Source organism: Malaclemys terrapin, chromosome 1 (assembly GCF_027887155.1).
Source record: "Malaclemys terrapin pileata isolate rMalTer1 chromosome 1, rMalTer1.hap1, whole genome shotgun sequence".
Lineage (NCBI taxonomy): Eukaryota > Metazoa > Chordata > Testudines > Emydidae > Malaclemys > Malaclemys terrapin.
The window spans coordinates 8464193-8477962 of record NC_071505.1 but is presented as its reverse complement, the minus strand read 5'-3'; the positions used below and the strand labels follow the sequence as shown (position 1 = coordinate 8477962).

The window sequence follows — 13770 nt, the reverse complement described above, 5'->3', positions numbered from 1 at the left end:
CAGACCAAAGGTCCATCTACCCAGTGTCCTGTCTTCCGACAATGGCCAACGCCAGGTACTTCAGAGGGAATGAACAGAACAGATAATCATCAAGTGATCCATCCCCTGTCGCCCATTCCCAGCTTCTGGCAAACAGAGGCTAGGGACACCATCCCTGCCCATCCTGGCTAATTGCCATTGATGGACCTATCCTCCATGAACTTATCTAGTTCTTTTTTGAACCCTGTTATAGTCTTGGCCTTCATAACATCCTCTGGCAAAGAGTTCCACAGGTTGACTGTGCATTGGGTGAGGAAGTACTTCCTTTTGTTTGTTTTAAACCTACTGCCTATAGATTTCATTGGGTGACCCCTAGTTCTTGTGTTATGAGTACAAGTACAGACCCCCTACTGCTTGAGCTATAAGAGCCTCTGCCTGTAGCTGCTAGCCATAGAGGGTCTATGACACACCATTAAGCAGTCTTGGTTCTTGCCCACAGGATAGCGGTGCACCCATCAGTCACCACCTTATAACATTTTGCACTTGCACAGCATGTTCCGGCCTTGTTGTCATCAATGCAGCGAGGGTAAGTGATTCGCTCAAGCTCACATAAAAAGGTTAGTGGGAGAGTTGGGAATATACCCAGGAGTCCTGACTACCGTTCCCCTGCTGAAACTACTTGGTAACTCTGCCTCCCTGTGACTCACACTTTGATCCCTCAGAATAAGAGGCTATCCGAGCGCTTCTTTAGCTGTCCTCCCAGCCAAGGACAAGTTATTCATCAGGGAATAACTTCGAAGCCCCCCCAGGTATGCCCCCCAAAGCCCCACTATCCTACGGTGGTGGGAAATTATTGTACAACTCAACCCTCTGAGAGCTCCTGTGCTCAGAAAGGTTTTTGTCCAGGGCTGCCACAAGAAACAAGAAGAGATTGAATACAGTAATTTAGACAGTCAAACTCCATTTCCTGCCAAAAGACAAACGAAAATACACACAAAAGGCAGCAGTCAGGTGGTGGCTGGGGGCTGGCGCTTGATTATCTTGGACAGATATTTCACTAGAGTATCCTGGCGGCAGCGGCTAAGGTGACACCTTTTCATTTAAGGCACTCGGCTTTGTTATGCTGCAGTTCATCAAGCAGGCGCTTGTGAAAAAATAAGACTCCAATCAGACAGATGAAAAGACCTGGCTGCCAGGATGAGCGTCTGAGCTTACTCCAGAATAGCGAGGGTCAACCGAGGAAACCTTCCATATCACTACCCCGGACACCGTGGCTGGGTTTCAATCCCCACCCAACGCCCAGTCAGGTCATCTGCTCCCTACCCCTGGGGTCTCCAAAGCAAGTGCTATGACACCAGTGCTATCTTCTGGGAGATACCTGCTACAATCCCATCCAGCTCTGGTGTTTCAGGGTAGCAGACCACCTAGCTGTTCCCAGAAGCAATGGGCTGTAGAAGGCTCCACCTGGCCCTGAAGCTGTACCACAGAATGGAGAGTGGACTCCAACTAGCACACTGCTCTGGGAAGTATCCTCCCTTTGGGGAGGCTGCCCTAGGAGGTGTTGGAGGAGGCTTCCTAGAGGACTCCCCCAAAAACGTTGATCCTTGAGAGCAATCATGTTGATGGGCTTCAGCCAGTGGGAGAGAAGAAAAGACAAATAAATGGGCAGGTGAGAGGGATCCTGAAGGGCATCCCCTAAAATAAGTTAAGGATTTTTAATATAGATAAAAGCAACACCACAGAGTAGCTCAAGGTGCCTGCATTTCCCAGGTGGGCAAAGGCACCTGGCTTTTAAGTCGTGTGAAGGATAGTCCAGTGGTTAGGGCGTAAGTCTGGGACTCAGGATTCCTGGGTTGAATTGTCTCCTCTACCACAGGCTTCCTATGTGACCATGGGCAAGTCACTTAGTCTCTCTGTGCCTCAGTGCCCATCTGTACAACGGGAATAAATAGCACTGGGGACTTGGCAGGATAAATGCTTTTAAAGATTGGAGGCGCTCAATACGACAGCGATGGGGGTCCTATAAGTACCTGAGATAGAGAGATAAACTATGCACCTTGAAACCTGTGGAAATCTATTATGCCCAGACCATCCATTAACCCCCCCCCCACACACACACACTTTTAAAAGTGGACTGGCTATGACCGCCTTCCCCTTTTTACCAGCTGTAAGGGCAAGCAACGGGGAGATGGGGCAGAGAGGAGTGAGTGGGAGGGGGGAATCGGGGGAGGGAATCGGGGGGGAAGAAGAGGCAGCGTGGGAGGGGGTCTCGGGGGGAAGAGGCAATGCAAGGGCAGGGGGAAGCAGTGTGAAGGTGGGATCTTGGGGAGAAGGGGCTCTGCAGGGAGGGGGGGCATGGTTTGGGCTCCTGTGGACCCCCCACATTTTTAGGGTGCTTCTGCCGCTCCTGGCCCAAACACTCACCCTGTGTCGGTTACTATGTTGGGTTATCCGAACATGACCAATTATAGTCAGACTTGCATGCCTCTTATAGTTTCAATCAGAGAAGAAGAGATTCTTCTTCACTTCCTGTCCTAAACTCCTTAGTAGTAGAGCTGGTCTCTCTCTCTCTCTCTCTCTCCCCCCCCCACCCCAGTCCCCATAGGTATATAACTACATTTCATGAAACTTTTTGAAAGTTCAAAGTTGTTTCCCTGTCACACGGTTTAAAAAGCAAACCTACTTGTGGTAGTTTTTTTTTTTTAAATGCATTTTCCCCCAAAAAAACATTGTTATCGAAACAGTCACTGAAATGGTAGGAGCTCCAACCTCCTCCCAATCTTCACTATACATGGAAAATGTCAATAATCGTTTCAATAAACATTTGGATTTAAAAGGTGCCAAAAAATTGTGACGAATGAAACATTTCAAAAAAGCGATGAGGTCGGGGAAGGTAATATCTTTTATTGGACCAATTTATGTTGGTGAAAGGGACAAGCTTTGGGGTACCCAGAGCTCTTCTCCAGCTCTGGGAAAGGGACTCAGCACAAGGGTGTAACCGATCAGGAGTGAACACATTTCCCAAGAGACTGTTCAAGGTGAAGTGGGCAGTTAACGCGCCTACAGTCGTAGGGCAAAGGAGGGTCAGCGGAGTGGGTTACAGATAGTAATCGGTGATGTGATTGCTGAGCATTGTGGGATCAAATGTATTATTCAAACGTAAGCTAGTCTTATCTCATCTGTACACAGTGCTGACGGAACAGGGGGATGCTGCAGCGTTACCTGGAGCCATTCATCACCCAAGTGAATAATGCCTGTTTGAAAACCCACTGAGTAGTCATAAAAAATGACCAATTTCCCCTGATTGATGCTGCAGATTAGTAACGACTGCCTTCTGCCCTTAAAAGGGAAGGAACGTGCACGATCTTTCATTCATCCATTTATCTACTGTTCTTCATTCTTCCCTTTCTGAAAACTTTACTTGGTGAGTAAGTTTGTGCTGCCAAAAAATCCCTGCTCTTGGTTAGTTTACTCCCCTTTACACACACACACACACACTTAGATTTTGTAAGCAATGGCGCCTGGGACTTTGCCTCCAATTCACTCTGCGAGCCAGGCCAGCCCAAGCCTTAGGGCCATTGGCTGGAGAGACTCAGACCCAGCCTCTTCTGCCCAAGCGAGGAGCGTGAAGCTTGGTGCGCTCAGGCCAGCTGAGTCACCCACTCAACAGCTCATTTCGCTTGATGCCAGCGGTCACAGCTGCCGCGCTGGCTCAACAACAAGGCGCTCTGACTGGCTTGAGCAGCCAAGTGCAGCACACTCCTCCCCGTCTCCTCTGTAATTATGTGTGTGCAGGCTGCAGTCCGTTACTGCCGCGTGCAGGGATGGCTCACTGATCAGTCTCTACGAACTTGGTCATGGCCGTGAACAACCATGGCATGGGGAAGGAAACGGAAGCAGCAACAAAGCCTGGGGTGGGGGGGAGAGAACTCTGATTTTCTGTTAACTGCTTGCTGCCCTATTCGAAAAACATGGGGCCTAGAGTAGCTGTACCCTGCGTTCCAGCTCACGGCAATGTGTCTACAGTGTGGGGGGCTATTGCTGTAGGGTTTAGGAATGAACTCGGTTTACTACAGGAGAGCAAAAAAACCAAGACCTATGCTTGACCACATCTCTTAAAAGCCCAACCAGCTCCACCTAATCTCTGTCAGTCTCACTGTATAATTCCCAGAGCTTCTCACCACCCACCGCGTCGGCCAGCCGAGGCCTTTGGCCAGGCTGGGGACTTCAGTTTCTGATGGCAAGGCAGCCGTGTAGCTCGCCACCCTTCAATTCCCATTGTGCTGACAGGCAAAGCCGCTCTGTGGATACATTTTACACCTGCAACCACGCAACCATGCTGGCGGATGGCTGACAAGGGCTGTAACTGGGGCAAATCACCAATGGAGAGAAGGCCCTAGAGAGACGTCTATCCCAGACGTCTCTGCAGCCACCTCCACTTATTGAAAAGCTACACTTTCCAGGATTAGGGGCTGGGTTCTGCCAGCTGTATTGAAGTTGAGGAGTTAGTACCTTTCCCTGGGGCAGTCCACTGAAACCAACAGGGCTGCTTCCAGAGCAAAGTGCTTCTCAACTTACGGGTTCAGAATCTAATAATACTCCGAATAATGCCTTTCATTGGGGGCTCTTGAAGCCCTTTCTCCACTGTACAGATGTAGAGACTGAGGCCCAATAATGCTTTGGCAGCTTTCCCTGCCTGGGTCCCAGAGCAAAGCTGGGAAAGGAACAGAGTCCCAGTCCCCTGCTCCAACCACTAGGCCATGCTCTCCCTCCAACTCTTTGCTCACATTCTCCGATGCAATTTAATCGTTGTTTTCGTCGATGACTCATTATAGGGACCACAGGGATCTAACTGTCCCTTTTATGGCTTATCAACGCCACGGACATGATGGGGTTAGTGAGGTTCAGTGTTTTGTTTTAGAGCTCCGAACTCCCAGCACAACCGACTCGCTGCTGGAGTATGTCTACAGGCAGCACATACCCCTAGGTGGGGAGGGTTAGCAGCCCAACCAAGTACTCAGCTTCAACCTAAAGGTAGCTCTTTGAAACTGCCCCGCTCCAGAAAATCAAACCCAGATGGACCTCTGGGCTTGGTCCTTCTCCCACTGGAGTCAACGGGAGGGTTGCTTTGGGCTCCAATGGGCAGAAGGAATCCGATTCAGAGAGAGGGCCTGATTCTCATTTACACCAAGGCCTCTTTCTACCAGGAATAGAGATGGGATTTTTGCCCACTTTCAGGCCCCTTTACGCTGCCCGTGGCCTAAGCATACAGGGAAATCACCCGCAGAAATTAAGTCAGACTAAATTTCTGTGCCATTGAACCAAATGCGGACTCCCCGGCAGAAAGCGGAATGGGCACCATGTGACTCAAAGAGGAGGCATTCCAAGTCTGCCATTTGAGTGGGGGGCATTCCACGGGGCTTAGTTTGCAATGAAAGAGGCACCGGAGCTCAAGCACTTATTTTACATTCATAACCTGATACAGCAAGCCCAGAGGTGCTGGGGCTATGAACTGCCTGCCACGCCTAGAGGTACCAGGCTCAGCAATGCAAGCCCAGGCACAAATGAAGTGCTCACGTTCCGACTCTGCCATTCGACTGGGGGGCAGTGGAAACACGCTGTGTTTTCCATTCTCCCTTCGCTCAGACTTGAACTTGCCTCTCACTTGCCGGAGCGAATTAAGACGGAAAAACCAAGCACAGCGCTCTGACTATTACACGCAGCCCCGATGCAGTTCACGCTGTACTGCGGATTTCGGTACAGCATATCAAAGGCTGCAATACACCACCTGGGCTGAGGCGGATCCCAACAAGTGTAGCCTACACAATCAGTCAACACAAGGATGCTTGGGCTTATTTGCAGAATAAACCCAAGCACCTCGCCCCCACCCCGAATCTTCCCCTTGAATCTTGTAGTATTTAGCTCTCATCTTCAAGCTATTCCCTTATCACTTTTTGGTGCACAGACATTGCAGAACTGGCTCCGCATGGGGAAGTGGGGACTTCAGTGGGTTAATGGCCTATGTTCCAGACCCCTAAAAAAAAAAAATCAAGCCATTTCTTAGCAAATCTCACTGTGCAAATTAGTTTAGACTCTGCCTCAAATTAAGATTTTTGGGGTAAAATTCCACCCATAGGCAGAGGTGCCACCTTAAGAGGTCAGGGTTTCAGTGGTGCATAGGATTTGTGCTGGTCTTCTGGACGGAGGTGGAATTTCATCCCTAATTAATTATTTTGTGGACTAATAACTAAGTAAATAGGCTGATGCCCTCAGAATCTCTCAAAGCACCTTACACTAATTCTTTAACAATCACAACCCTCCCGTGAGGTAAGAAAGCATTATACTCCCCAATATACATATGGGGAAACTGAGGCACAAAGAGGTCACATGGTAAGTTAGTAGCAGAGCCTGGCATGGAAGCCAGCAGCTCCAGCTCCTAGTTCTCTGGTCTACTCAGTAGGCCACACTGCCCTGGTACAAAACAGCCACATGAAGTAGCTCAGGTGGTGGAGCTCAGCATGGCTGGTTAAACACGTGACTTACCGCGCTGCTACAGGGAATGTCCTTGACTTTGAGCCAGGCCAGATCTAAGGTCCCCTCTCCCCTGTAGCAGGACTGAAGCCTTTCTTTGATGCGGTCGTTGATCTTTTTCAGGATGAAGATGCACAGAGCAGACTCATCCAAGGACTTCATTTTCCTCTTTTGCCCCTTGGAGAAGACTGTGAAGAGGATATCGTCGTCGGGACTGGCACCCAAGGACCTGGCCAAGATGGCACCTGCCTTGGATAAATAGGCTGCTTGGAGGAGCCGGTACTCCACCCCATTCTTCTCGCAGCCAATGGGCACCTCGACGTAGGAGTTGAAGGCTGTGTCCTCCTTGCAGAGCCGGACCAGCTTGGAAGTGTAGACCTGCTCCTTGGTGGTGGAGCCAGGCGGGGAGATCATCTCGGGCTGCAGGGTCAGAAAGTAGACGAAGTTGCCGCTGCTGAAGCCGTAAATGTAGTAGATGTCAAAGTCGGGGATGATGGTGAACGTGTCTGAGGGGATCTTGATCATAGAGGCCACGAACTCGTCGTGAAAGACGTAAGCGAACATCCCGTCTGCCTCGGAGTTCTTGGTGAGCTTCCTGCTGGAGATGGTGGGGAAATACTCCGGCTTGCCGTCCACGGCTGTGGCAATGAACAGCTTGTCATCCATGTTGCTGTAAGAAACAATGACTCCAAAAACAGAGCCACTCTCATTTACCCCAGAGAGGTAATGCTCCTTCTTATGGAAGGGCTCTCCCAGCTTGAAGAGGTCATCCAGCCTCAACAGCTTGCAGATCCCCTGGTAAAGGCTCCCACAGGCGATCAACCGGTTCTCCTTGTAGTCTATCAGGAGCATCTTGTTGATATTGTTAGTGAGAGTCAAGGGTTCATTGCAAGTCTGGACTATCCTGGGAGGATAGCACTTTGGGTTATCCTCATCTGGACCAGTCTGGTGGGTCACCAGAACTTTTAGGTCATTGGAGAGTTTGTAGATCCTGTTGACGGCCCCCAAGTAAATGTGCCCAGTTTTTTCATCAACCACCAAGTGGTTAAAAGTCCCCTCTGCCTGCTCTCCAGGGAAAGTGGCAAAGGGCCTCTTTGGATGAGGTGGCTGTTGCCTAGCGAGGGATGACATCATAGTAGATAGGAGCAGGTGGGCAATCAGGCAAGTCCATTTCCACATGGCCGCCGACATGGTTAGAAAGTTTTGTATTCCCAAGGGAGTGAGGATGCGGAGTGGCAAGTGTTTTCAAAGTCCCTTCACGGATTTTGTCCTACAAGCAAAGGGAAAGGAAAACAAAAGCATATTACTATGGAGTATTTCCCACCCCTCCAGCCTTCAAAACCATGCCATCCTCAGAGCACATTTGATTGCTAATCCCCCCTTTCTCATCTCTGCTCTCGCCGTATAAAACCAGCACAAAGGAACCCTCCTGGAAAGAAAAGACTGGCAGAAATCTCGTGCCAGATTAATAACCAGCCACACACACACACACACCCTATAACACAATAGAGAAATGCACTGGAAGCAAGCATAATGTAAAGGGTTAATGGCCACAGATATGGACTAGTATTTGCATTACGAAGCCCTGGCTTTGACAGGGGTCCCATTGTGCTAGGCACTATACAGGCATATAGTTCCTGCCCCTGCGTTTACAATCCAAACAGACAAGACAGAATGAAATTATGATCCCCTTTTTACAGATGGGAAACTTGAGTAGAAGACACGTTTCAGAGTAGCAGCCGTGTTAGTCTGTATCCGCAAAAAGAAGAACAGGAGTACTTGTGGCACCTTAGAGATTAACAAATTTATTAGAGCATAAGCTTTCATGGACTACAGCCCACTTCTAATAAATTTGTTAGTCTCTAAGGTGCCACAAGTACTCCTGTTCTTCTTTTTGAGTAGAAGAGAGATTCAGTGACTTACCCAAGGAATGGGTGGCAGAGAGAGGAATTAAACCCAGATCTTCTGTAGCCAAGTTCAGTGCCTTAACCACCCTCTCTCTCTGATAGAGAGTCACCTCTTACCTAGAAGTAACTAATAGAGTCAGTGTCCCTCCCTCCCTCTTCTCCTGGTGCTGTTCCACTTTGTATAAATTAAATATTCATAGGACCAGAGAGGAGAGAGCCAGAAAGACACACTGACTATAGTCTGGTTTTTGGTCCTGACCTAGGATGTGGGACACCTAGGTTTAGGTCCTTGCTCCAAATCAGATAGGGCAGGAACTTTTTTTCTGCATCAGAATGAAACCAAAATTTTGAAACCTTGAAATCTTTCGTGAAACAAAACCGTTTTCTGTTCAGCCCCAGTGGGAACCCAAATCTTTCCGTTTCACCCCTTTGAGCTGCAGTTTTTAGTGCAGCCAAAGATGATACATATACTGGCACTCCGTGTCCTTCCAGCCTGTCTACACTATGCACGTAAAGGGGTTTCCCAACACCATTGTCCTGCATCACTGCAAACGCTGAATGGTGCTTTAACTGCGTAGGTTTAAAGAGACAGCTGTAAATTGGCCTAGGTTTTAAACACACAGCTAAGTTCCCCTCTTTACCCGGAGACAGAACCCTGCATTAGCCAGGTTTGAAGACAGCTCCATTGTTACTGGGTTCCCTGGCATAGCTGCATTTGTATGGAAGCCAGGACCTGTGAAACTGCACCTCCTTCTTTTCATAGCGGATTATTTAACAAAAGCCAGTTCAGGTCCTTGGAGTCCTGCAGAGCTCATACAGCCACCGGAGACGGAGCTGGATTTCATTCTGGCTCACGCATCACATGTGGAACTTCCAACTAAGTGCTGAGTGCAAAAGCCTTATTAGAGGCAACCATTAGAGCAGGCTCCAAATCCAAGACAGTCACAAACCACACATCCCTGAACGTTAGGCTGTTCAAAGCCTGGGTCAGACTGTCACAAAGTGCCCCTTCTCTCTTTATAAGGAGCAGAAGCAAAGCACCTTTTGAACCCATCTCAAAGGGCTAGGCTCTGCCACCCCTACTCATGCGGAGTTGTTCCTCTGATATAAATGGTGTTAATTATGAAACAAGGGTGGTGAGAGCTGGTGCCAAGGATTGTAAGTGGCAAGGTGAACACAGCAGGATTTTTGGATCCCAGAGAGTTGAAGGTGCGGCTAAGGCAGTTAGAACCACTGGGCTAGATCCACACCTAGTCTGAATCCACTAACATCAAGGGCACTATAAAGAGGGGGGAGGGATAGCTCAATGGTTTGAGCATGGGCTTGCTGAACCTAGGGTTGTGAGTTCAATCCTTGAGGGGGCCACTTAGGGATCTGGGACAAAAATCTGTCTGGGGATTGGCCCTGCTTTGAGCAAGGGGCTGGACTAGATGACCTCCTGAGGTCCCTTCCAATCCTGATATTCTACAATCTACATCAGCTGAGGGTCTGGCCTATCTTCTTGTGACTTGGAAGCTGATCAGATCTGACCAGGAAGCCACATGGCAGGAAGAAATCTGGCATCACACAGTCACTTTTCAGAGTATTTACACAATTCGGATCTACGCACAAATCTCACAAAGGACAGTTGCATTTCTCTACGCCCCTCCCCCCAGCTTTAATTTCCCAGCTGCTGCATTTGACACATGCCGGGCAGAGGTCATGCTGAGTTTACTTGAGGCATGTTTACTTTGTCCAGCTTTGGCCTTCTGGTCCAACAAATATTTTGAAAATCAAGTTTACGCAACAAAGTTCAAGAGACTCCCTCTCTTTCTCTCATCAGTGAGAAACTGTTCTCTCTGCACCCGGCCAGTCACACAGGGCTGTAAGCAGGGCTTTTAATAATCTTTATTATGATAGATAGAGTGGCGATGGGATGAGTTGTCCCTGTGCAGCGATTCCTCTTCAGCTCCTGTCTCAAGGGTGGACTCTTTCAAAGGAGAAAGCCGGACCCAGTGTTCTGAAATGTCACATGGTGCCCCCGAAAACTAGTTCTGGTCACTTGTGAGTTACGATCTGTGTTTCTAATGGCTGCCTAGCCACCGGGGTGATTGGAGCATTAGAAATACATAAGGAGAAGAGAGTCTTTTAAGAGAAGTTTTTATTACTTTTTCCCCCTCTCTCAGCCCTGCAAAGTAAGGAAACAGGTTCTATGGTGGCTCATGGGTCAAGCATCTCACTGTTAACCAAGGCCCCAGTCCTGCAGTGAGGTCTACCTATATAGAGCTCATTCTTGGGTCAGGGAGCTATGATCCAAACGCAAAGGAAAATTCATCCCATGGTAGCAGCTAGGCAAGCCGACTGAAAACAACTTGGCTACACGGGGTTACAGAGAACACACGCCAGCCTGTAAAATCTTGGGGGCATAAGCCAGAAAGAACCCAGCTTGACGTTCAGATGCCACAAATACTTGTTACAGAGTATAAAGCACTTCAAAATAGCAAGTCTTCACATACAGAGAGAAGTCTGACAAGTGTCTGCCCTGCCAATCACTGAACAAGACACAGCCCCTGGCCCGAGATGTTCATCATCTAAACAGATCGGACGGGGCGGAAATACACTGGCAGACTGGCCTGGGGGAGGTTCTGCCTTAAAGGTTTGGTTGGTTTCTTTATTGCAGTGCGAGGGGCAGGCAAGGCTTAGCGATTTGAGAGATTCATAAAAGAAAGGAGTGTTGACACAGGTGAACACCTGATGTCCTGCGACAGAGGGAGTGCTAAGCACAGGGACACCATAGCTGAAAGCACTCAGGAGGTATAGGTTCTATTCCCGACTCTGCCACTGAGCTGCTGCGTTACCTTAGGAACATCTCTTCACCTCTGTGTCTTGTCCCCTTAGACTGTCTGTCACCATGTGTATATACAGCATCAGGCACAATGGGGACCCGATCTCTGTTGGAGCCTCTGGGTGCTACAGTCATTGTTTGGGTTTATTAAAAAAAACCAACAAAGTCAGTTTGTCACAGCATAGGGCAGAGACATGGATGCTTGTAATTAGTTATTTACTGAGCAGAGAGTGGGCAGCGTTCCTGCTACATCTTAGAAGAGGCACCAGAGAGAAAAAGTATTGTGTATCTCAAAATCCTTATCACCCGCATCGAGGGATGGTGAAATTACAGCCACTGGGAAGACTGAAACAATACAATGCAGTAAGAATACCCAGCTTGTCACTCCACACGGCCTGAAAGAGACTAATTAGAAAACAAATAAACATGGAAACAAAAGATCAGAAGGGAGCAGAAAATGAGATCTTGCATTCAGGCTTTGATCTATTCCAGTGGTTCTCAAACTGTGGGACCCCAAAGTGGGTCTCGACCCCATTTTAATGGGGTCGCCAGGGCTGGCTTAGACTTGCTAGGGCCTGGGCCTGAAGCCCAAGCCCCACCGCCTGGGGCTGAGTCTGAAGCCCGAGGGCTTCAGCCCTGGACGGTGGCGCTCAGGTTACAGGCCCCCTGCCTGGGGCTGAAGCCCTTGGGCTTCAGCTTTGCCCCCCCACCCCACACCCCACCCAGGGCAATGGGGCTCGGGCGGACTCAAGCCTTGGTCCTCCCTTCTGGGGTCATATAGTAATTTTTGTTGTCAGAAGGGGGTCGCGGTGCAATGAAGTTTGAGAACCCCTGCTCTATTTGCTTACCAGGGAAAACAAAAAAGCCCAGAGCCCAAGTCAGCCTCGTGCAGAGATCTACAGTGCAGCCTGCACTTAAGGATTTGACTAAGCGTGAAGGTGTGGCCTGTGGAGACTTCATGTCCCAGCATGCAATGCCCTATCTTGATCCAAGTTGACCATCAAGATAGATTAGTGCATGCTGGGACCTGTAGTCTACATTGAAAAAAAATATGCAAATTACAGGCACTGTATCTCAAGTTACTGGGTGCGCCTCAGCTGAGACACTGAGATGCAGTATTGAGTGATCACATCTGCGCTGCCTGGGTATCCACACAGCACCGAGCAATCCCCCCAAAGCTCTGTCCCAGCATGCACTGGGCTCAATGGAAAATCTGAGAGGAGTTCTCTATGCTTCTTCACCCCCACGGGATTTTGGAGCAAGTGGGGTAGGGGGCAGATTGCCACGGAAAACTCTCCATGGTGCCCCTTGCAGAGCCTCTTGGGCAGCATCCCCTCAGAGGCTGCAGCCAATCCAGTGCAGGGACAGCCAGGGCCGACGAGAGGGGTGGAGATGCCGGTACAAATTACCGGGGCCTGGCAGTCCAGAAGGGGGCCCAGCTTCCCCCCATTGCCCTGTTTAGCCGGTCCACCCTTGCTGGGGGGCCCGAAAAAATTTTTCACCAGGGCCCGAACCCACTCTCGGCACCCCTGGGGATAGCTGCCTGGACATACTGCTCTGCTGGCCTGACCTACCTCAGCGTGCCCCACTCACATCAGAGCAAAGGGGACACTGCGAGACCAGCAGCACCAACAGCTCACAGTATTTCCTGGATGACACCACGAGACAGAGCAGCCAGCCCCTCTGCCACACCCCCTACGCCCATATGGTCCTGATCCTGCAGAACCTCCGGGAGCTTCATGGGGTGCCAGAGAAGGGAGGAGAGGAAGATATCGCTCTCCCTTTCTGCACCCCAAAGGGGAGCTGCGCCAGAGCAGAGGTTACATTTTGTACATCAAAATGGCGCCTGGGAACCTAGGAATTGCCAGACTGGACCAGACCCAAGGTCCAACTAGTGCAGTGTCTTATCGCCGTCAAAGACCAGGACCCGCTGCTTCGGAGGAAGGTGGATGAACTCCACAGTAGCAGAAGCAGGACAATCTGCCCCCCACATCCAGCCTCATCCTGGTTAGAGGATACCATTAGGCCCTTCCTCAGGAACCTCTAGTGGGCGATTCCAAAGACAGGACAGCGTGCAGCCCTCTGGGAAGAGGTCAGCGCATCCCATGGTGATGGCAAAGTTTAGGTGCGGTGGGGCTACATGCAACACACGTGATATTCGAACTACAAACACAAGGATCGCATGGCATGTTAAACTCATCCTCAAAACGAAGCAAGTTTCAATGGGAAAAATGAAACAAGCTCCTTTTTGTCCAAGGAAGGAGAAGGGTGGATTCGAAAGCAGTTAGTACACAGCGGGGGCAAGGGGTTGGCATGTGAATCTGGGGCAGTGCACAGGGTGGGGTGAATGCCAAGCCAGAGCAGGGGGAGAATTCGGGTTTGGATTCGGATTCAGCAGCACCAAGGTCACACAAAAGGCTGAACTCACTTCACAAGCTGCGGCAGGGGCTCCGATCTAAAGCAGTCCATGCTGGAGCCCGACCCTGATTTCCCCTGATCGCTATTGTAAACCCTGCCATGAATCTCTGT

General features: G+C 49.7%; 1 protein-coding gene across 1 annotated transcript in view; it reads right to left on the bottom strand.

Annotated features, from left to right (window-relative positions):
• The window catches only part of PLXNA4 (plexin A4), a 632199-nt gene that overhangs the window by 587708 nt on the left and 30721 nt on the right, over window positions 1–13770 (bottom strand). The window contains exon 2 of the mRNA XM_054015834.1: window positions 6523–7780. Coding sequence (XP_053871809.1) covers window positions 6523–7701 — 1179 coding nt within the window. The 5' untranslated portion in view covers window positions 7702–7780. The remainder of the gene's footprint in view (window positions 1–6522; window positions 7781–13770) is intronic.